Source organism: Alligator mississippiensis, chromosome 3 (assembly GCF_030867095.1).
Source record: "Alligator mississippiensis isolate rAllMis1 chromosome 3, rAllMis1, whole genome shotgun sequence".
Classification (NCBI taxonomy): Eukaryota; Metazoa; Chordata; order Crocodylia; family Alligatoridae; genus Alligator; species Alligator mississippiensis.
The window spans coordinates 6,805,771-6,829,846 of NC_081826.1; the positions used below are offsets into that span (position 1 = coordinate 6,805,771).

The 24,076-nt window shown below is 51.6% G+C and overlaps 1 protein-coding gene across 1 annotated transcript in view; it reads left to right on the forward strand.

Annotated features, from left to right (window-relative positions):
- Nucleotides 1–269: 269 nt before the first annotated feature.
- Nucleotides 270–24,076, forward strand: part of LOC102576391 (serine/threonine-protein phosphatase 6 regulatory ankyrin repeat subunit B) — a 72,223-nt gene continuing 48,416 nt past the window's right edge. Inside the window, exons 1-4 of the mRNA XM_019481813.2 lie at nt 270–366; nt 11,878–11,976; nt 22,849–22,962; nt 23,621–23,725. Coding sequence (XP_019337358.2) covers nt 286–366; nt 11,878–11,976; nt 22,849–22,962; nt 23,621–23,725 — 399 coding nt within the window. The 5' untranslated portion in view covers nt 270–285. The remainder of the gene's footprint in view (nt 367–11,877; nt 11,977–22,848; nt 22,963–23,620; nt 23,726–24,076) is intronic.

The following is a 24,076-nucleotide window of genomic DNA, read 5'->3' on the forward strand; positions in this document are numbered from 1 at the left end:
AGTTGGCTTGCACCGTCACGTGGCTTCTCACTTGGACTTGTGCAGCCTCCCTGATGCTGGGTGGGAACACGCTGCCTGGATATAGCAGGTGTGATGGAGCTCGGCATCCCAGCTACCTGGGACTTCCTATGGTGGTGGCTGCTTGGCAGAAGGGGTCTTTTGTCACCACCTGAGCAATGCCAGCTCATGACACCACTGGGGCATGAACAGAGCAACCTCAAATCTCTGAACACGCAGTCAATGATGCCTGTCTTGTCCCTGCAGGAGTCAGGCCTGACCCCGCTCATGGTCGCAGTGAGAGAGAACAGACTGGCCATTGTGGAGAGGCTGCTGGAGCTAGGTGTAAACCCGTCTGAGCAAACCAAGGTAAGAAACCACACAAGGGCTGGCTCAGCAGTGCCGGGATGGGCAGGCACAGAAGAAGGAGAGGCAGGCTAGGCTAGGAGGAGATGTCCTGGTGAGCGCGATGGCTGAAAGGGACTTTGGGGTTATGGTCGATCACAAAATGAACATGAGCTGCCAGTGCGACGCTGTAGTCAGCAGAGCTAATAGCACACTGGGATGCATTAGCTAGTGGGTCACAAGCAGGGCTAAGGAAGTGATGCTTCCTCTCTGCTTGGCGTTGGTGAGACCCAGCTGCAGTCCTGTGTCCACTTCTGGGCACCACACTTCAAAAAAGACCTGGAGGGCCAGGTCCAGAAAAGGGCCATGAGAATGATTAAGGGCCTGGAGGACAAACCTCATGAGGAAAGACTAAGAGACCTGGCACTGGTCAGCCTGGGGAAGAGACGACGGAGGGGGGACTTGGTGGCTGTGCATAAGTGTGTAAGGGGTGAATATCAGGAGCTGGGAGAAAAACTGTTCACTAGGGCACCCCAGAGGAGAACAAGGAGCAATGGCCCTAAACTGTTAGAGGATGGTTTTGGGTTGGATGTAAGGAAGAACTTCTCCATGGTAAGGGTGACCGGAATCGGGAATAGATTTCCCAAGGAGGTAGTGCAGTCCCAACCTTGCAAGTCTTCAAGAGGAGACTGGACAGACACCTCATTTGATCTCAGCAGTATTCCTGCCCAGGGCAGGGGGGTTGGACTTGATGATCTTTTGAGGTCCCTTCATTTCCATGACTCGATGAAAACCCCTGCCTGAAGCATGGGGTTGCGGGTGCCTGACCACAAAGAGAGGGCCCGGCCGGTGCTGCTACTTCAGTGTTCATCCTTTGTTACGCCGAAGCACGGTGGAGGTGAGAGTACTGCGCTCTGCTCAGACAGCCTCAGGAGCTGCAGAGCTACAGAAAGCAGGCAAAAAGCATAAATACCCCCCTTTTGGAGGGGGAAACCAAGGCACAGAGAGTGCAAGGGCCGGGTTCATAGAAGACTTCAGGTGCTGAGTCTCCATGACTTGATGTCAGTGGATGTTGGCACCCACCGTGCCCTCTGAGCATGGTGCTGTGCTCATCCAGGCACAGTGCTGTGCTAATGCAGCTCTCCTGCTGCTTGGGGCACCACGGTGGCTCCTTCTCTCAGGCTATTGCCTGCACAGCCAGCTCAGGGCATCTCTGCGCAGGGTTAGGTGATGCCGTGTAGATATCCTGCGTGTGACCTGCTTCCTATGGGCAGTCCCGTGACACAGATCATTGGGTCTAGCTGATGGGAGCAGTGAGGATACCTGTGCTGGAACAATCCTGGAGCAGCAGAGAAGTGGCAAAACAGTTTGCACTGCCAGCGCCTATTGTTTAAAGAGTCTTGGTGGCTACCTGGCCCAGTGCACAGGCCGGTGCTTTCTGTTGCATTAAGATACAGCTACCCACAAGCAATGGGGAGGGGATGGAGGGCACGAGCCTGATAAACTTACTTTCCCAGAGCGCTTGTTTGCAATAGCACTGCAGAGCACGTGGCCCAAGGGAAGGGGCGCAGGGGTTGGGAAGGATGGTGGGCGCAGAGCCAGAGGGACCAGGGGTGTAAGGATGCAGGGTGGTGCCTAGGGGGATTTTCCAAAGCCCCGTGCGTTGCACGCAAGGAGTGCAGGGCAGAGCTGGTAGCTGAGCGGCACCTCCCGAATGCCAGCCTGTGCCTGTGCTCTTTTGGGAACCCCGCGAGGCAACTCTCTGCATCTCTAGGCGTGCAAACACCTTTGCAGGTCTGGCCCCAAGGCTGTGATCGGTGCAGGCTTTCCACTAACTCAGTTTCATGCTGGACTTGGGAACACGGCTGTTGTCTTTTCATGCCATCTGCAGCAAACCAGCCAGCTTCCCAGGCCCAGGCCCCGAATCGGGCTCACCATTCCTACCACCCTGCCTCCACCCAGGGCTTGAAAGACCTTGCCAAGGAGTGAACTCATGCTGGGGTGAGGGGGGAGCTAATCCCTTGCTTTTGCCTTCCCAGAGCCAGGCTGGGAATGCAGATTGAGGGAGCTCCCAGTGCCACTCAGAGGGGCACCAAGAGTGCAGGTGGCTTGCTGGAGCCCCTGCTCGGTCACCAGCTTCTTCCCTGAGGCTGCCCCCACCCCTGCTGCTCTGGCAGGGATCCCCACGGCCCGGTGTTCCCAGGGCACAGCGCTCTTTTCTGCAAGAGCCATGGCGGGGCGAGGCGGAGGATGTTCAGACCCTGCGTGCAGGAGGCTGAGTGCTTACTTCCCACCTGTCAAATGCAGAACAAGCTGGGGCCCTTTCCATGCAAGCAGAGTCCTGAGCGCGCCTGCCAGCTCGCTGGGTGACTCGCGCGGGGGCCGCTGGCCGTCCAGAATGAATGCCCCTGGCTCCAGGAAGACCAGCGTTCCCAGCACCAAAAACAAAGCCTTCGATGAATGTCTCCGCTGACCTCCGGGAGGGAGGTTTCATTCATGCGGCAGCTCCTTTCGTTCTAACTGGAAAGGGGAACGAGCTAATTAATTTTGAGTAAGGATTGCTCCAGGGCTCAGAGGCCCAGCCAAAACCAAAGCCCTCCCCGGCCCCCCTGGGAGAGAGGATTTGGAAAGCAGAGCACGCAGGCTGTCTGAGAGCAAATGCTACGCGCAGCTCCGCACAGCCCCTCCCTCGGCATGTCTTCGCTGCCTGCGACCGCCCTGCTGCAATAGTAAATGGCTCTTGCAAGTCGCAGCAGGTGCTCACATAGCTTCACCTGCTTTGTATACGTGCTATCAGCGCAAAGTCAATCAGAAGCTGGCTCGCAGTTTCCGAATGAGGACTAAAAGCCAAGGCTTCCTGGCTTTGCAATCCAGCACTCACGCCATGGAGCCAAATCAGCCTCCACCCCGAGGACACCCATCAGAAACGGCAGTAGGAGTAGCCTCAGATCATCCCCGCATCTGCCGGCCATGCTTTCTGGTTGTTTCCTTTACTGTTGGGGTCTGGTTTAAAGCAAGGATCTTCCCATGTGCGCTCCGATGACTAGCTGAAACTCTCCCTGTCGGCCCAGATTCATAGATTCATAGATTCATAGATGTTAGGGTCGGAAGGGACCTCAATAGATCATCGAGTCCGACCCCCTGCATAGGCAAGAAAGAGTGCTGGGTCTAGATGACCCCAGCTAGATACTCGTCTAACCTCCTCTTGAAGACCCCCAGGGTAGGGGAGAGCACCACCTCCCTTGGGAGCCCGTTCCAGACCTTGGCCACTCGAACTGTGAAGAAGTTCTTCCTAATGTCCAGTCTAAATCTGCTCTCTGCTAGCTTGTGGCCATTGTTTCTTGTAACCCCCGGGGGCGCCTTGGTGAATAAATCCTCACCAATTCCCTTCTGTGCCCCCGTGATGAACTTATAGGCAGCCACAAGGTCGCCTCTCAACCTTCTCTTGCGGAGGCTGAAAAGGTCCAGTTTCTCTAGTCTCTCCTCGTAGGGCTTGGTCTGCAGGCCCTTGACCATACGAGTTGCCCTTCTCTGGACCCTCTCCAGGTTATCCGCATCCTTCTTGAAGTGCGGCGCCCAGAATTGCACGCAGTACTCCAACTGCGGTCTGACCAACGCCCTATAGAGGGGAAGTATCACCTCCCTGGACCTATTCGTCATGCATCTGCTGATGCACGATAAAGTGCCATTGGCTTTTCTGATGGCTTCGTCACACTGCCGGCTCATGTTCATCTTGGAGTCCACTAGGACTCCAAGATCCCTTTCCACCTCCGTGCCACCCAGCAGGTCATTCCCTAGGCTGTAGGTGTGCTGGACATTTTTCCTCCCTAGGTGCAGCACTTTGCATTTCTCCTTGTTGAACTGCATCCTGTTGTTTTCTGCCCACTTGTCCAACCTGTCCAGGTCTGCCTGCAGCTGTTCCCTGCCCTCCGGCGTGTCCACTTCTCCCCATAGCTTTGTGTCATCTGCAAACTTGGACAGAGTACATTTCACTCCCTCATCCAAGTCGCTGATGAAGACATTAAAGAGTATCGGTCCAAGGACCGAGCCCTGCGGGACCCCACTGCCCACACCCTTCCAGGTCGAAACCGACCCATCCACCACGACTCTTTGGGTGTGACCCTCTAGCCAATTCGCCACCCACCGGACTGTGTAGTCATCCACATCACAGCCTCTTAACTTGTTCATCAGTATGGGGTGGGATACCGTATCGAAGGCCTTCCTGAAGTCCAAGTATACGACATCCACCCCTCCTCCTGTGTCCAGGCGTTTCGTAACCTGGTCATAGAAAGAGACTAGGTTGGTCAGGCATGATCTGCCCGCCACAAACCCATGCTGGTTTCCCCTCAGCATAATTTGCCCTGCCGGGCTCTCACAAATGTGAGCCTTGATAATTTTTTCAAATACTTTACCAAGGATGGAGGTGAGACTGACTGGCCTATAGTTGCCCGGGTCCTCCTTCCTCCCCTTTTTGAAAATGGGGACCACGTTGGCCCTTTTCCAGTCCTCTGGGACTTGGCCCGTGCGCCACGAGCATTCGAATATTCCCGCCAGTGGCTCTGCAATGATGTCGGCCAGTGCCTTCAGCACCCTCGGATGGAGCCCATCCGGGCCTGCCGACTTAAAGGCATCCAGTTCTTCCAAGTGACTCTGCTCCATCTCAGGGTCTACGCATGGCAGTCTGGCGCCTTGCTGCTGCCTCTCTACAACCCCAGTGAGAGACTTGTCGCGCCCCTCGCTTAGGAACACTGAGGCAAAGAACTCGTTGAGGAGTTCAGCCTTGTCCCCCCTGTCTGTCACCAATTGTTTCTGCCCATTTAGCAGGGGTCCTATTCCTCCCTGGGCCTTCCTTTTACTCCCAATATATCTAAAAAACAATTTCTTGTTGTCCTTTACTTGGGTTGCCATCCTCAGCTCCATGGTAGCTTTGGCCGGTCTAACTGCCTCCCTACAAGCACGAGCAGAGGAGGTATATTCATCTTTAGTGATCTCACCCTGTTTCCACTTTTTATGTGCTCCCCTTTTGGCCCTTAGGCTGCCCTGGATTTCTCTGGTCAGCCATGGAAGCCTCCTGGCCCCTTTCCCTCTTTTGCCTCGCTCGGGGATCGTCTTGCTTTGTGCCCAAAGGATCGTTTCCTTTAGGCACAGCCACCCTTCTTGGGCACCCATCCCATCAAAACTCCTACTCTGCAGTGCGTCCTTGACTAATCGCCTGAGTGCATTGAGATCAGCTTTCCTAAAGTCTAACACTTTTACCCTACTAGTTACCTTACCCACTCGCCGTTTACATCAATGTAAACAGATGGTTTACATCAATTCAAGTGAAATACATAAAGAGCCAGATGAGTGTTTGATCTCAGGGAGCATCTAAGCTGATGGGAAGAGATCTCTCTCACCTGGTTGCTTTCACGCGCATCCTTGATTTTGATCTGGAATCTCATCTGATGTGAGACTTCTCTATGATAAACCAAGATCAGAAGCTGAAGCGGGTGCAAGTTTGCACAGAGCTACGCCCGTCACAGGGTGGGAGGGGAAGCCGAGAGGAGCGATCTGCCAGCAGAGACCTATGAACTAATTGCATTTAGTAAATAATTCAGAATTACAAATGCCCAAGAACCACGCATGATCCCTTTCTCTCGAGGCCGACCTCGGGGCAGGCCAAGAGATGCTGCGCATGTCAGAAGAATGACTTTGTCGTGCTTCGCTTACCTGGCTCCGGCACCAAGTTTCAGCGTAAAGGCGAGCATTGCCCAAGCATGCTCGCTGCGTAATAACTTCACGGCCGGTTGAGCACAAAGCTGCTAGACGAATCCCCTCACAGCTGAAGTTTCTCAGTAACAGCTTGAACGATTATTCAAAGCTGCTCCGGCAAGAGTCCTTCATGCATAATGACAGGCTTATTGCTGTAACAGAATAGCGTTGTCGCCTGTCATGAAGATGTATTAGAGGGGTCTTCTCTTCCAGGAGGAACTACAAGGCCCAGGACAGGTCTGGGAGCAGCTGCTTGTGCAGCAACAGTCAATCTTGCAGTTGAGCCTTATGTGCTGCGTTAATGGGACATTTTTCTCGGGGTTTGCACAGGGTGGGGAAGTGCTGTCAGCCCGTTCCTATAGGACAGGCAGGCTGCAGGGATGCATGGTGTTAATCCCCTGCAGCAGCTTCACCTTGGGGTCCATCCAGGGCAGGAGCGCTGCCTCCTCCTGCCTTTCTCAGTGACTGTGGACACCGCTATCTGTAATCTCAGCATCGCTGATGCTCTCCCTCAGTCCTCACAACCAAGCCATGCCCATATCATAGAATCACAGACAAGAAGGGGGTGAAGGGACCTCGGGAGGTCACATCTAGTCCAACCCCCTGCTCAAAGCTGGACCAGCCCCAACTACATCATCCCAGCTAAGGCTATGCTGAGCTGGGCCTTAAAAACTTTCAAGGATGGAGAGTCCATCACTTTTCTAGTAACCCAGTCCAGTGCTTTACTACCCTCCTCATAAGAAAGTTTTCCCTGGTATCTAACCTCAGCCCCCAACCATTTTCGCTGCCCACCTCTGGACTGTCTCCAACTTATCCACATCCTTTCTGTAGTGGGGGGTCCACAACTGGGCATGGGACTCCAGATGTGGCCTCCCCAGTACAGCATGGAGAGGAAAAATTGCTGCCCTCGATCTGCTGGCAGTGCTCCTACCAGTGCAGCCCAGGATGCCATTAGCCTCCTTGGCAGCAAGGGCATGCTGTTGACTCTTATCCTACGGCTTTACCCTGCATGAGGTCTGTCAGAGCCTGCCTTTTCTGCTTACACAGCTACAGCTATTGCCTAGACCTTCACTGTCACACCCTGTCTGTCGTATTGCCCTGCACCCTGGTTCTCTGCCCTCTTACTGCTTTGGAAATCACTTCCCGGCTCACCTCTGCCTTTGCCTCCCTCCACTGGCTCTTCTTCCTCCATGGCATCAAGGGTCATCTTCTTGTCCTCACTTTCACTTGATGGCCCAACCCCAGCTGAAAGTAGCCCAGGAAATGCCGTTCTCAGGATCTCGGTTTCTGGTGCATTTGAGAGCAGACCCTAGGGACTGCCATTTCTCTGGACTTGGAGCATGCCTGGGGGAGCAGGTGAACAGGATGTGTCTGGGACAGTCAGTGCTTCAGACGTGTGCAAGAGGTTTGCTGTATTCTCTGGCTGCTTCTGTGTGCTAGAGTCAGCGCTTTCTGGGTTCAGAGCCTGGGAAGCTCAGCCCTGAAGGGCACAATCCCCAAGTGCACGTCTTTCCTTTTGAGACAAGACATGACAACAATTGCATTTAAAAAAACAGAATTACTATAACCCATAACTAGGGACGTGGGAATAGCAGGGGGTCTCCAGTCCCTGCTGTTGCAGGCAACTGTCTCACATAAACTTTCAAAAACTAATTAAACTCCATCTTAAAACTGGCTGCCGTTCTTGCCCTGCCTCTCCCTTTGGGAGGCTGCTCCAGGCCCTCATTGGCTAGACACCTCCTAATTTTCAACCTACGCTTATTCATGACCAGCCTCTATTCACTTGTTCTTGTGCCAGCATTGTTCTTTAGCTCAGGCAGTCCTGCACCCTTCTGGCTGCTTATCCCTCTGCATTTATAAAGAGCAATTATAGCCCCTCTCTGCCTTTGCTTGGCTAGGCTAAACGAGGCAAGCTCTTTTAGCCTTCTCTAACACAGCCTGTAACCTCCTAGTTATAAATACCTGTGAGCAACCTAACAGCCACAGGCATAGCTGCCCACCAGAGGTAATACATATGGGTTCATGGCCCGTGAACCAACTGAGTCCTGCCTGCTGAATTCAACCCTTTTACCGCTCCATTTCTTAAGTGGCTCACACATCTCTTCACATGGCCCAAATAGAAGAGGACTTTGCTAACACACGACCAACACAGCAGCACTGAAAAGAAAGGAAAGGAAAATGTACAAGCCTATAAGCTTTCTTTTCTCTGGCCCCTCTGGGTTTGCACCACACAAGGGATTGCCAGTGGGCTTATTTTACACATCCTGTTTGCAATGTGAGTGTTCGAGGGTCTCGATCAGCTCGTCAGAGGAAGAGGGCAACATTTGAGAAACATCTATATCCTGGGACCCCAGCGAATGCACCCAAACCAGCTCTTTTCCCCCGGGTCCTCGGGAGGTGTAACTACACCAGAGGTAATGTTCTGGGGAAAAATCAGGTCCCTAGGACTTTTCCCTCTGCACCTGGACTCTTAATTCGTCCTCCCAGGCGGATGGTACCTACTGGTTCATAAACGACTGACCTTTCCCTGCTCTAATACACTTAGTATGTTCCAGGGGTGGAGGTTGTAGCCGCGTTAGTCTAAGAACATAGGCAGACAAGGCTTTTTGGGTGAATCTGATATCTTTTATTAGACCAACTGAAATAGCTGGAAAAAAAGATTTCCAACTATTTAAGTTGGTCTAATAAAAAATATCAGATTCACCCAAAGAGTCTTGTCCGCCTTAGTACGTTCTGCACGGCAGATTCAGAAATTCATCAGCCCTTTAGTTCTTTTATGCCGCCGAGGCTTCTGGGAAACTCGTTCGGGACAACTGCAATGTGGAATCCATCAACTATATTAGGTGATGTAATCCTCTAAACATAAGTAGACTTGCAACTAAGACAGCAGCACGCACGTGTATGTGGCCATTTGGATTGTCTGCTGCAGAAATCTCCGGACGGGGAAAACTTCCTAAGTGAAAGGATGGTAGGACAGCAGAACGAGCCGCCCGGGGAAGTTGTGGAAACGCCTTCCTTGGAGAGGTTTAAGAGGCTAGATGCCCATCTGTCTGGGATGGTTTAGGATCAGCAATGTTTGCATCTGTTGGGGGCTAGACTGGCTGACCTCCCAGCCCCGCGATCCATCAGCCTACACGTCAACGCTGACCGGCAACGTTCACCTGGTCCTGGAGGTGCCCAACTCTCTTGCTGCGACCTGTGGGCATCAGCAATCCACACGTTCTGGTCGTTTCGTATCCTGGGGCTTGGCTGTCTCAACCAGGTGCCGTGCTGCTGGTTGGAGACCTGCCCGGACAAGATGAGTGACACCATGCTGCTCTTTCTCTCCTCTCCCTGGCTTTTGGAGAGCTTGTCATCTATTCTTCTGTACTCAGCGTCTCTCTAGGGTGCAACCTCAAATGACTGAAGAGCAATCTGGTGTGACCCCAGTGCTGTGAACAACCATCACTTCCCCTGACAGACACATGCCCTTCCAAATTCGACTGCCCTTTTTTGTCTCGCCTGCCTCTCTCTCCTCCTGCAGGCCCCAGGGACTGATAATAGTTTCCAGCAGGGCAGGCGTTCTTGCTGTCAATTTTCTGTTGAACAAAATGTCAGCAGGTGACAGTCCGGGCTGATTTAATAGGACTAAGTATGAATCCTGCCTTCTGCCTCAGCTCTCACGTCTTCTTGTCTTTTGATAGCAGCCGTGTGACAGAGAGTCCAAATCCCCACCTCGTCCTCCAGAAACATCTGTCTGGACTGAGTGACTTTATTGGGCAGCTAATAATTGCTCCGGGGTTAATTCTGCGTCTTCCACTAATCCGAGTTGGCTGTTCCCGATGCCATTCACAATCTGGTCTCCGATCAGGAATTCAATCAACACCCCTCACATGGGAAGGTTGAGTTTTCAGCTTTAGGATCAGCCTTTCCATGACTTCACCATCTTTTTAGTGTCTCTGTTTAGAAACATATGGCTCATTTTTCTGTGGAGTACAATGCTCACAGTTTGGTACTCCAAGTTTCACAGTTAGTCTGCCTGGTGCGAGTCAGCTGAAAACAATTTAACGTATCAGCTCTTGTCCGAAATAAAGCCACCTTCTGACAATTGCATGAGAGGGCACCATTTTTTATTTTATTTTTTTTGGTCATTTATCAGTAAAGAGAATACAGCAAAATCCAACCATTGCAATGGAGCAGGGCGCAGACCGCATGTGGCCCAGGGAAGCAGGGAGCAGAAGTGGAGAAGCAAGCCCGGAGAAGGAGGGTTTATAGGCCAATTTTCAACTGCACTCTGCCCTGAGTACAGAAGACAGCTTCCTCCCCAAGGCTGTTGCACAGGCTTTGTCTGAGGATCTTAAATATAAGTGGTCTCAACCTGATTATCTGTTTTGAATGTTTTGCTTTGGCGATTCTGTTGTGAGAGAGGCTGGAAAGGTTACATTACGTGTCAGAAGTAGTTGCCTGATGATTCCTTTATGCTTCATTACTGGATTGGGAATGAAGTGTCGGAGGGTGTTTAATTAAGCTCATCCATTACAAAAGCTGTTTCAAGTCCATTTCCTTTGTCTAGGCAACGGGGCGGGAGCTGACAGGGCTCAGGTCCTGATTCCACCCCCTTCGATGGGACTTCAGCACATGCTTATACCCTGCGCTAAATTCAAGAGGTTTCAAGACCCTTGCATTAAAAGTGCTGTAAAACAAGCAAAATATTTCTATTCTATTCTACTATACTGTACTATACTATGCTATGCTATGCTATAAGTACCATACTATACTGAAAGCAAAATAATAATGTCATGCTGAACTATTCCCAGACATGTTTTCTGTCTCACCCCTTAGTTCTCTGATATCTCTTTTCATCAGAGAGATTTGTTCCTCTTAACTGAAGAACTATTTGGCCATTAACTTGTGATTTATTTTTAGTAGCAATAGCCAGCTGATGCTTTCCACACAGTTGGCTCAACTAACAAATCTCTGGGTTAGGAGTAGAGACCATATGTTGGCTTCACCCACATGCTGTTAACTTTGGGGGGTTTTCTGCTTTTCTTTTTTTCATGATGCTCTGGGCCTTCGGTGGTAAGAAGTCTGCTGGTCACAATCCACTGGGTTTTATCACTTCTGATAGCTCCGAAATGTCGCTATCCTTGTTAACCACTAAGATGCTTGGTGAAATCACTATGACATGTTCCTTGGCCGGACGTTTCTGAGTTTCCAATTCCTGTCTAGTCAAGGGGGGGCTGAGATTCAGCGGCCACTGCACCTTGCTTCTTGTAAACAGGACCTAGTTTGCAGGAACATGTCAGCCTATTGCCCCCGGATGGCCAGGAGCTGTCCCTAGGTCAGCAGTGACCTGGGGCAGTTTCCATCCAACAACACAAGATGACATTGGCCCCTGTTCCACGCCCTATGGATGGGTGTCCTCGATGCACCTGCTCCCCAACCGCCTGCTTCGTTAGTATGGTAAGTAATGAACAGGCGCGGAGCCTAATTCCCCTTCCATGCTTAGAGATAAAGTAAAGGGCTGTGATTTCACTGTGATAACTGGTATAAAAAGGGCTCGAGATGGTCCCTCCAGGCTTGGGTTGAGGTATGTTGCAGGGCAGGATGGGGGAAGCTTTAGATGGGGAAGATCTTGAACCTTTCAGAGGGTAAACCTCTTCTTTCAGGCCACCATGTCCCAGCCGCTCTGAACTGATGTTTGGGAGAAGCCATCCCCGCGGGGCACACTATTTAGGCACTATTTTGGGCTGGGGAACTGCCCTGAGGAGCGTCACTAATTGCTCTTTCTCTGCTGCCTTCCAGAATGGCCGAAACGCTTTGCACGTGGCCGCTGCCCACTCCAAGGAGGAGATCATCCGGCTGCTGTTGGCTAGGAAAGCAGATCCCAACCTCCCGGGAGGGGTACGTGCACCCAAGCTGATGTGATGAGGGATGTGCCGCTTTGGCCCTTTGGTTCCCCCACCTCTTTCTTCACCAGAGTGATCATTCCCAGCACTGCTGCTCTTGAGGGAGCCTCTCGCCACTGCCGCCGGTCATTCAAAATGGGATATTTGCCAAACAAAAAACACCAGGGGCAAGCGGGGCTTGGAAAGGACCTGCTGTCCTGTTCGCTGTTTAGGTTTTGAAATAGTGGGGCTTCCAGACCATCACCCACGGCACATCCCAGAGTGGTGACACGACTTGTCCTATGCAGTAAATGCAGACGCCCTCCTTCTCTGCACCACACAGCTCAGGCTTCTTCTCTATGGGGCTCTCTCCAACCCAGTATCAAACCTCGCAAACCAAGCAGCTCCCATTACTTCCCTTCTCACAGCCGAGTAGAGCTCACGGTAGGGAACTTCCTCACTGGGGATTCAAGCTTTGAGAGGTTTCTCTGTGAGAAAGAGTATGGCAGTCAGGACCCTCACTTGGGAGAGAGGGAACCTGAGTTCTCCCACCCCTGCTCTAAGGAATATCTAAGCATTTTATAGTAAATTGAAGGAGAAGTGCTTTGTCCCAAGTGGAAAGGGGTTGTTTCATTCCTTCTGAAATACCGGTCAATGGGAAGGGTTGAGAAGGGAGCGGGAGGCAGGTTGTCCCAATTCTCTTCATTTTGGTTTGGCGGCAGACCTGAAAGCCTCGCTTTTGGTGCAGCTCTGGGCGAGCCCCCGGAGCACACATCAAGGATGGGGGTACAGTTTGCCTGAGAAATGAATGCCTGGGCTGGAGGAGGGCTTCAGGAAGCATGGAGCATGCATGCCGGGATCCCGCAGACAGGATTGGGATTTCATGGAGCCTGCCTGCAGGATGTGGGACTGGGGATCTTTCTCACAGTAGGGAATCAACGTTGCATGGGGAGAACATGCCGAACAATGCCAATCGGGACCTGGGAAGGCAGGAGCATCCCCACCCATCCTCTGCCCTGGCTGCCTGTTGCCCCATTGTAAGCCTTTGGATTGACTATAGCTGCAAGCAGCCTGCTCACGGTTTCCCCTGAGGCGTTGTACACCTCCTTCAGTTAGGGGAATGTGAGGACTTTTCATAACACATGCACAAAGCCAGAGCCAGCAGGCCCGGGACCCCGAGCCTCTCTCTAGCACCTGTTCCAGGCCTAAAGAGACAGAAGGGTCTTCATTTCTTTTAATGACCAGCAAGTCCATGTCCAGCTGTAGAGAGGAGTTCATTGCTCAGTCTTGCCCTGTGCTGGCCATTGGCTGGAAATGTTTCGACATGTGCATCTGTGGCAGGCAGATGGAGGAACAAAGTGGTTTTTGCCTTTGTGCCTACTTCTGCCACGGTGTCAACTTCCTTTCTTATGAAAATCCAGTGGAGGCCACCTAAGACGGCCAACATCTGCCTCATTATATGTAAGGTGGAAACCTCATTCAGTGAGCTTCTTCCAGCCGGGATCATTGACTTCTTGTCCTGTCAGGCCATGAATTTCAGCGCCGTTTTCCTCATTTTGTAGTTTCCTTCTCTAGCCCACTGGTGCTCAGCCTTTTTGCCTGGAAGCTGGATAGGCAGTGGCTGGTCCATTCATGGGCCAGATCTGACCAGTGGTCCTGATCCGGTAACCAGGGTGAGTGGAAAGGGACCCCATCCAGCTACGTGGAGGAGAGTGAGAGCCCCAGTCCAGCTGGATAAGGAAAGGGGACATGGCGTAGCTCTGAACCAGCCATGCAGGGACGCAAGGAGCCGTGGCCTGGCCCCAAACCAGACATGCAGGAGGCTTGGGAGTTTGGCAGCAGGGCAGCACGGCAGCATTGCCATTGTTCTCCCACTGCTAAATTTCCAGACCCATGCAATGTCTTGCAGGCTAAATGCCATGGCTCCATGGGCCACACCTGACCCATGGGCCTCAGGTTGAGCACCTCTGCTCTAGACAGATGAGTCTGCTGGCAACGAGAATAACGTTGAACACACTCATGTAGACGGTGCTATCTGGGGGGGTGAATGACCAAATGCACAAAATGCAGAATGGGGATAACTGGCTGGCTGGTCATGTTGCAGAGGAGGATTCAGGGGTGTGGGCAGGTCGCAGACTCAACTTGAGTCCTCCGTGTGACTTAGAGCTGCATCAGCAGGAGTCTCGGGTGTAAGACATGGGAGGTGATGGTACCACTCAACTTGGCACTGGTTAGGCCTCACCTAGAGTAGTGTGTGCAGTTCTGGGCTCCATGTTTTCGAAAGGTGTAGGGCAGCTGGAAAGGGTCCAAAGGTGAGTGACACAAATGATAAAGGTGTTAGAAGGCAAGCCATACAAGAAAGGCTGAGAGAGCTAAGGTTAGCTTAGAGAAAGGAGGATCCAGTGGGGACACAATAGCAGGTTTCAAATATTTGAAAGGCTGCCATTGAGCAGAGGAAAAATGGCTGGAGGCTGGATAAGCACTTGATAGGGATCATTATTTCTTGCAGTGATGCAAATAGAGGGGAAACGCATTTGATACGGATCGTTATTTCTTGCAGTGATGCAGGGGGTTTGGACCAGATGAGTCTCGAGGTACTTTCCAATCCTCTTCTGCAAGCCTGTCCTACCTCTTCTCATCTCTGTGGTATGAACAGTGGGTTGAAAGGCAGCTCTTTCGGTCTTCTCTGTGACACGGGAAGTTCTTGTTTGCTCTAGTGAACAATTGCAGATGCTCTTCCTTCCGTGTCGGCTTTGTGCCTAGGTCCGTTATTGTAGAGGGATCCCAGATCACTAGTACTGCTATTGTCTTTTTTGAAGAGAGATAGGTGGGATGAACATGTACAGACAAATCCTTAAACCTCCTGATGTTTTTTCTCAAACTGGCTGAAACATTTTCAGTGAAGTCGTTTTCTGTTCAAAATGCAGCATTGCCCCCCACAAAAAAAAAGGTGGGGGGTGCTTTTGTGGAATGCATCAATTCTGGTGCAATTTTCCCTGGAAAACTCATTATGTTTTGTTTCCTTTTCGCACAGCCAAACACTTCAACTTGACTTATTTTACAATAATTAATAGCCTACAATATTTAATATTATTTTTCAGCTTTATTGAAATGCAAGTTGTGTTTGCTTTGGTTGAATTGATTGTTCTGTTCCCAAACTGAATTTGTTTCGCAGATTTCTGTTGTGCTGAAATAGTCAAAAATTCACCTTTCACTCTGATTCCAGGTGATTATTTTCTGACCATTTTTTTTTTTTAATTTTCAGAATTCTCTTGTGGTAGAAAAAAATCCGTTTTCCAACCAGCATCTTGTCCATCCCCAGCAGTCACGTACAAATCGGGATGCATTTTTCATTCTCCTTCCACCTTGTCTTTTACAAACATTGTGTTTAGACCCTCCGGTAATGGGCCCTCTGTGACTATGTCAGGAGGAGACTAGTTTGCTATAAGGTCAGTAGAAAGGCTATGGGCAAAGATGACTACCTCTAGGCTAAGGCTGAGGCAGATGAACAGGTATTTGGGTAGTCTCAAACCCTGTTCTGGTGTGGACTGGATATCATTTAACAGGATAATTCTTTGTCTAAACACAGCATCTCTTCTTCATCTACGCACTGCCTAAAGAACATCTATTTGTAAGTCAAAACTGAACAAGGAGAGCATGGGTGCACGAGGGGGAAAGGGGCATGTGTTGGCTTACATGCCCAGCTGGGTCCCCTGTCTGTGGTCAGAAGGGCAGCATCTGGGTCTGCTGTCCCCCCTGAAGCCCTGGGGCAGAGCTCCTTTGCCAGCCAGCACATGCCACACAGCCTCTGACCCTCTTCCTTGCATTGCGTGTCAACTAGACCGCAACCCAGCCAGAGAAGAGAAAGTCCCCATAGCGTCATTCCCGTCAGCCTCAAGCACAAGTACAAGGGGTGGGCCTTGAATCTGAAAAGAGAGAAACACCCTACATTTGTCAGAAGGAGTTTAAATAGCATCTCTTCATTGCTCAGTCTTGCTCTGTGCTGGCCATTGGCTGGAAATGTCTCGACATGTGCATCTGTGGCAGACAGAGGGAGGAACACAGCATTGGCTGCAGCGTGCTGCGTGTTGCCCAGATGGCAGAGCTGGCCCCTTTGGCTGCATTCCTGAGGAAACTCGTTTGGTTCCCTAAGTGAAAGCTGCTCTTGCCCTGATCCCACATCCTCCTACCGGGCTTGGAGCGGAGCCAGGCAGCAGCTGGTGATGGGGAACAGACAATACCTTTGCCCCTCTTCAGAGGTGCAGCTGGAGAGACTCCCATCCCAGGGGTGGACAGGTTCTGAGCTACTTATTGCCAGCCCAGAAAGACAAGGGCAGCTTGTCTTAGTCTATCGCTGCCTATGAGTTGTAACCCATATTCATCCTTGTGAAGGGCTTGTAAAAGAAGTCTCAATAAATGTATGCCCGTGGGTGAGTCACCATTAGTTGATTCTGGCTCAGAAGCAAAGCAGGTTTGGCCCTGGTCAGTATGGGGGCAGGGGACCCTGAAGGACTACTTGTGCACTGCAAGAAGTGGTGCTGGTGATTCAGAAGGCACCTTTCAACCCCCCATAGTGCACACCGCATCCTGGCACTGGGGCCGGCTGTGCTGGGGAAGGTGCAATCTTTTGGATGGGCAGTGGAAGGGAGAAATGTGACTGAGGTCTCTGCGTCTTTCTCCAGAAATTCCTGACCTGAACTTGTAAGGGAAAGAGTATAAATAAGGAAGGGTATGACAAGCTTCAGCCTGGGCTTGCCTTCTTCTGTTGTGCTAGGACCACCTCATTCAGTAAAAATCCCACAGCATCCACAGCCCTAGACCCAGCACCAAACGAATAGGGACCCACTGCTGTGACCAGCTGCCACTTGTCTCATGTAAATCGAAGTTAGAGTCTGGTCTGTCTATCTAAAGGTGCCTAGTGATGTCCCTCCCCATAACATCTGAGCACCTCCCGCATGAAACCAATGACAGCAGTAAGTCCCATTCCCTGCTCTCCTTGGATTTCTTAGTCCACCTATTATCCACCCTTGCAGCTTGTCAGCAGACAAGAAATAGGCCAAGGAGGCTGAGCTGCTTTATTCCTCTAATTAGGTTGGGTTAGAAAAGCAGCCAGCGAACTGTTGGCACTGGATTTATGACCCAGATACCTTGTTCTGGGAGGATACAAACCTTCAAACCAACCACAACTTCTTCAATTTGATAATAGGCAAATTTTATTGATACACAGTGATGGCAGATAAGAGTAATGCAAGCAAGGGAAACAAAATAATGAATTCTATTTATCTACCAGTTCCAGAGTTCATGAAAGAAAGGTGCATCTGCCCAGTACATGAGCTTCACCCTGTGGTTGTTTCTTGAATGCCAGCAGACTTGGAGATTGAAGGCCAAGGGCCCCCTCTCCCCCCAGTGGGATGGGTGAGACGGGCTGGTGGTGTGCCCTCTGCCCATGGTGGTATGGGGATCCCCCTTCAGGGACCTTTTGCTATTCTGAAATCCCTCCTTTTGTATTCTTTCTCCCCTGATGACTCTTCGTTTCTGGACACCATTGATTGGTTTCCCTGTGGTCTTCATACTGTCCACATTTGTTCTGTCAGCATATTCCTTTGTTCCAACAAACTCATCGTATGCATACGTCTTAATTTGGTCATTTACCAGTGTCTTAATTCGGGCATGTCCGGCCTCCTAATTTGGTCCATCCACCAAAACCAGAAATCCCAGGGGCTTTGCAGCTGGGCACTGCAACCTGGGCCCAATGTGGCAAGCATATCTTTGCTATGGGTTTTCAGGGAACACTGTTCAAATCTCCCAGCCTGTTTGTCCTTTGGCCTCAGACCTCAATGTCTGCCTTGAAGGCTATGAAACTTTTTCACAAAAAGGCTTTTAGAAACTAATCAATCCTTGCCATTCCCCTGAACCATTCTTCTAATGCAGATCTACTCTACCTACAAGCCAATTCCTAAAAAGAAATCTAAATGTCCTGTTATAGCCATCACCAACAACCCATGTTGTCACTATTTGGAGAAGGGCATTTCTCCCACCCTCAGTTGTCTCTTACTCTGCAGCCATTAGAGTGGGCAAAACTGTATTCTCGCTCCTCAGTGTAATCTCATAAGCTCTCGCTCTGTGGGTGGGTGGGATGCTGTTATTTCTAGGAGACTTACACGCCACCAAGCAAAGTGGTTGGGGTGGGAAGATGCGTACAAGCTTGAGGCTTGCAGGGGGTGGTTGGTGGTAGGCGAAGAAGGAGCTGTGTGGAATACCTCCTGCATTGCTTCACGTGTGGCTTTGAAAGTCAGAGGACAGCCCAGCCTAGAGAGTGCTTTCCCAAGAGCCACAGAAATGCTGGGTCTATGTGAGAGAGCGACATGCTGCTCTGGCGACCATAGAAGTTGGGCAGTGGCAGCAGCTGGACAAGCCTCTCCCATGCCAGTGTGCATCCATCCACCTGCCAGGGATGAGGCCCTTCGGTGCTCAGCTTCAGCTGCCCATTAGTGCTGCCAGCTCCTTTCCTATCAGGAGCTGCACTGTGACTTTCTGCCTATTCCACATGCCTGCCATGCAGCTCTGCTGGAATCGGCAGGTTTGAAGCAGAAGTCTTCTCAACCCCTCTCTGGGCGTCTGAGCCATCCAGTGCCTGTCAGTCAGGAGGCTTCTGCCTCTGAGCATATCTCTAGATCTGGGCAAGAGGGAACAGACTGTCCTTTCTCTCGTTAACGGCACCGTTGTCTCCAAGATGCTCACTTCAAAGGGTCAGATCACTGCACACAATGGAGCTATTGTTCATGTGGATTTTTCCATCGGCTGCCCAGTGAAACAACCTTCCCCGCTGCTTTCTCGCATGTCTCTTTAATCTCAGATTGACACTGATATTATGCAGTTTACCGGCCTGAGGCAACACTTAGCAAGGGAAGCAGGTAGGGCAGTGGGTGCCTTGGGTACAGCTGTATCATGGCAAGCAGCTGAGGTGGTAACAGGTGAGAGGGAAAGAATCGACTCTCCAAGGGCTGGGATGTGAATGGGAATGGGCAACCAGTGGTGGTAGTGGGAGTCTTTTTCCCCTGACCTGGAAGGCCTGGTAACAGTCAACCTGAGTTCTGGAAGAGGGCTGGGGCCGGGGCCGGCCTTCTCTTGTTTGCTTGACGTCAGGCTGCCCTCGCATGCAGTCACACACTACCCTACGTAGGGCTGATGTGACAGGAGTGTGGGGAGTTCACTGCAAGACAGCGGTGCTTCGATACCAAGCTGAGCATTTCCATGGGGATTGTCTGCAATAGAGTGTGGAACTGCTTTAGCCATCCAGGCCTGGTTTGAGAGGCAATCTGCCTGGCTAGTGTGGACATATTTCTATCGCAGAAATGCACTTATACTGGGATAGTTATTCCCATTTCTGAATGGCAATAACTCTAAGTGACTTTTATGACACTAGACTGAGGCTGTTAATTTAACCATGTTCAAAAGGGAGAATAGGTGCATTGGTGGATATTAAACATGAGAGTTAAGGGTATAGCCCCCAGGTGAGGACTCCCTAGGCCTTTGAATATGGGAAACTGTAGGGGAAGAGAGGCAGGGAATGAATCAGCCTGGATAGACCCTACATAAATACCCTTTCCCCTTAGCAAGCACCCAGTTCCACTGAGAAATATCTGGTACTGGCCTAGATGGACTTGTGGGCTGACCTAGGAGGGCATTTCTTAGGGTCTTGCATAGGGATCCAGGTAAGAACCTAAAGGGATCAAAGCATGCTTTTAGGAAATCACCAAAGGATCAAAAAAAAGTACAAGTGGAAGGGATCTCCAAGAGTCATAGTCCACCCTTCCCCACCCTCCAGAGGCAGGATCATCCCTATCCAAACCATCTTATACAAATCCATTGTATCACCTATTAGCAAAACTCCATAGTCAACACTGATGCAACCATGAGGCATAACACCCTAATCTGCCACAGCTAAAGCATGGTGGCCAATGTCTTGCTGCTGCAAAAAGTTGTTAAAATACGCTTGAGAAATACAAGGCAGAGGTCTACAGCCCCTCTACAGAGGAAGGCAAGAATGCCCATGGGTAAAACTCCTTCCTGACCAGCATAACTGTGACAAATTATACTCATAGCAGATATAATTATCTAAAGGCCTTTTAACTTGTGTAAAGCATCACAAGTCCACATCACATTCCCTGGCTAAGGGAAGTGGGAGCAATAGCAGGCCCCCACATTTCTTTTAATTCAAAATCATTTGCTGCAGGTGAGAGCCAAGGTGAAGTTGGACGTGTGAAGGGAAGGCCTGCTAGAGAGAACCAGGACGTGATTAACCAGTTAAACACATCTTAAGTTGTTAACCAGCAACACACTAATGCAATCAATGATGTGATAAAACAAGGAATGAGCCCAAAGTTGTGCCACAAAAAATGTATCATAACTTTGCGACCGGTTCCCATCATGCCATTACTTGAAGGTGTGGCCAGGCTGGAGGTCCCAGCCACTGGGTGTGCTCCGGTGACTGGAAGCACTGTCAGCTGATCTGGGTTCCCAACCACGGAGGCTGCTCTGGGATCCTAGCCACAGGGGCACATCTTGGGGCATGTAGCATGGCAGGAAGTACAGTTGTGGGGATCCTGCATCAGATCTCATCGCACCCTCACTTGCATATCTGCCAGGGGCCTGAGGTCGGCAAGGATGTTTTTTTGCAGGGGGAAACCCACTGCAAGCAAAACTGGCCCATCCTGCACTTCCTGCACACTACTGTGCATGCTACTGCTCCTCTCCCCTGCCAAGAGAGCCAGCTTGCATCCCTTCAGAGTGCTGTGGACGTACATGTGACCATTAACGATGGCTAGACCCCTGAAAGCCTGGAGATTCGGATGCAGTTAAAGCCACCTACGTCTGGCCCCTGAACATGAGCACGTGTAGAAGGCTCCAAGCTACTTCATGGCCAGTATTTTGATTGAAATAACCTAGTGCAAGGGAGGTTGTACTGTAAGCAGCATCTGTCATGTTAAGCCAGGGAGTGCATGCAGGTGGTGCAGAGCATAGCTAACATTCAGCCTGCGTGTCTGCCCCAGAGATGTCTCCCTGGGAAATGCCGGTACACAGAGCGTGGTCTTGAAGGCTGTGCCTGTAACACAATGATCAGAGGAAATAACGTCAGGCCAAGCAGTTTTCATAGGCCTCCTCCAGCCTCAGCCCTGCCAAGCACAGGTTAGGTGGGTTCCAGCTGGGGGAAGGCCCCTGGGATGCTGTGGGAGGTGGTTCAGGTCCTCGGCACCAGGATGCAGGGGGACCTGAGGAGTGGATGCCTCTCCCTTTTCCGTTCATGTTGGGGGAGTTGGAGACAGCTTGAGTTTGCAGGGGATTGGCGCTTGTATTTATCATTTTTTAACTAGACCTCCAAGTGTCTGGTCTACCGCCAGCATCCTCCCCGCTATTTTCTTGCTTTATCCAGTGCTTAAACAAGCATGATCTCTGAAGAGTTGCTGTTAGGAAAACCATGAAGGGCTTGACATGTGGTTGAAGTTTAAATGAAAGCTTAGGCTCTGCAGCGTGGCAATGGACTCTGGCAGCAGGAAAGGGGAGGCCCCGCATGTAGTTTGCAAAATGGTTATGCCCATCTGGTACATGCTAGGGCTGTGTGAGGCTTTGGACCGTGCTTCAGATACGGAGAAGCTTCGGATGCTTTGGTATCCAAAGCAGCATGTCTAGATCGAAACGCTGGCTTCATTAGGCTTTCTGAAGCAGTTCGAAGCTTCGGCCGGATTGAAGCAGGAACCCGGTCTGGAGCTCCGGATTGGATCGCTGGCATCCTAAGAGGCTGGATCTGAAACCGAATCAAATAGCTGCTGACTTGCGCAGGCCTAGTGCATGCCATGGCGTGTGTCTCTCCACAACGTACTTACGGCTTGCAGAGGAGATGCAAAGCCCAGATCCTGACCACTGCACCTGGAAGAAGTCATTGCAGTTTAACTAAAAGCAGGAGTGTTTGTCCCAATGCACTAGCTAAATTTCAACTCATGTCAACCCCAGACCAAGCCACTGTCAGACCCAGACCCATTGCCCAGGCACCCTGGCACATCCGCTCTGCACTTACCATTAGGGTCAGGATGCACGTGGGCAGGGCACGTGGCCAGGCAGGGAACGGTATCAATAAGTGGTATGGGCAATGAGGCTGGGATCATGGGGCGGTGACAGCACAGGGCCGGGGCCGAGGCTGGGGCCCAGGGCAGAGCCACAATCTGCTGCCCGCACATCCCTGCAACAGGTGCCGGTTCCACAGGCAGGGGTGTGCGGGGAGCAGATTTCGGCTCTGCCCTAGTCCCTGGCCCCACGATGTCACCACCCCAAGATCCCAACCCTGGCCCTGGCTACCTATCCTGCTCCTGGATGCCACTCCCCACCTGCCTGCAGCCCTATCCCAGCTGCTCAACCCAGCATGAACACAGCCACTTAGGGAGTTTTGATGAGCTGCTGCTGGCGGGGAGCAGGAAGTGCTGGCCTGGCCCATGAGAGCTCAACAAAACTCCCTAAGTGGCGCTTGAGCCCAAATAATTTCCTATCCCTGGTGTAGACAACCTCGGGATATGAGTCTTCCTAGGACTTCATAGCAGCTTGCCCAGAAACCAGCCCTAGCTGCTCACTATAGCCCCCTGATCTATTCTTCCTCTTTGGATCTATCTCCTGGGCAGGGAGTGAATCTCTCTTCTGTTGGCCCCAAAGTGTCCAGGGTGAACTGTGGTCTTTAGCTGCCCTCGTGGTGAGAGAAGAAGCTGCATCCTACGAGGAGAGAGAGGTCCCTTGGGCTCTCTCGCACTTTTGTTCCCACGCGTGCCTGGTGCTCACAAGTGAATGAGCAACTAGAAAACCCAGCAGGTTTCAGGGGGCATCTCGCTTTCCTTCCCTGCAGCCCAAGGAGCAGCTGCCTCTTCACTATGCGGCTCTCCGCCCCCTCGGGGCTGTCGGTGTGGTGCAGACCCTGCTGAGGGCTTCTCACAAAGATGCCAGGCTCAACCCGGACACGGTAAGCAGGGCCCCTCTCTGAGTGGGGTTGGGGCTAGAGGATCCTCCCCACACAGGCGCAGCCTGGAGATGAGGCACTGATGCAGCAGCCTGCAGGGCCGGACTGGACCTCCAGCAGTAGCATAATGATGGGGGTGATGGGGCCACCAACCCCAGGTGCCAGCTTAGAGGGGAAACCAGAATAGCTTCATCTCCCCAGAGCCTTGGCCGCAGCAGGTGCAGCCCTGTGTCACCAGCCATCCGAGCTGGGCAAGAAGAGCCCCATATCTAGCAGTGGAGCTGTTTTAGGGGGTGTGAAGTGAGTATATTGGAGTCCCCCCCTGGGATTCAGGAGGCACAGCCCTGTACAGGGGTGAGGGGGAACAAATGGGGTACCAGGAATGGCCCAAGGAGCCCACATTGTGAGACTGCTGCAGGCGGTGTGTGGGGAGGCTGTCCCCAAGCTGCAGCAACCCAAGACAATGCTGCTGCAAGAGGAGCTGCCGCAGTGGCAGCTGCCACAGAGAACCAGGGCAGGTAAGACCCCATCCCGCCCACCCTGCTCTTCTGGGGTCAGCATAATTCAGCATTATTCTAGCACACTTCTGCCTTGGGCACTGAAAGAGCTCACTACACCTCTAAGCAACCCCCTCCACCGCTCCGCTCTGTCCCCTTCACAGGACGGCTGCCTGCCTCTCTCTCTGGCGGTGGAAGCCGGGAATCCAGGGGTCTGCAAGGAGCTGCTTTCGGCCCACGCTGAGGCCCAGCTGAGAGCGCAGGAAAAGGTCCTGTTACATGTGCCCACTACACCACCACCTCCTCCTCGCCTGGGCAGTTGTGCCTAACATGTTTCCTGACTTCCACATCACAGAAAAGGGCTTGATATAACTCTGTCCTCCTAAATTGGCAGTACCAGCCCCCAGCCACATGACAGCTCATTCCACATCAGCCACACAGCAGCCTGCAGCTGGCGAGGGTTTGGGTGATCATCTCGTCTGCAGTGATTTGCATTCCCAAGGGGTTGGCCTCTGAACTTTAACCTTCAGGGCATCCCGTCTATGCTTATCCCTCGTTTCCTCTTCTTGCCTGAAGAGTCCCTTCTCCCTTTCCAGGGCTGAGCTGGTCTGGAAGTATCT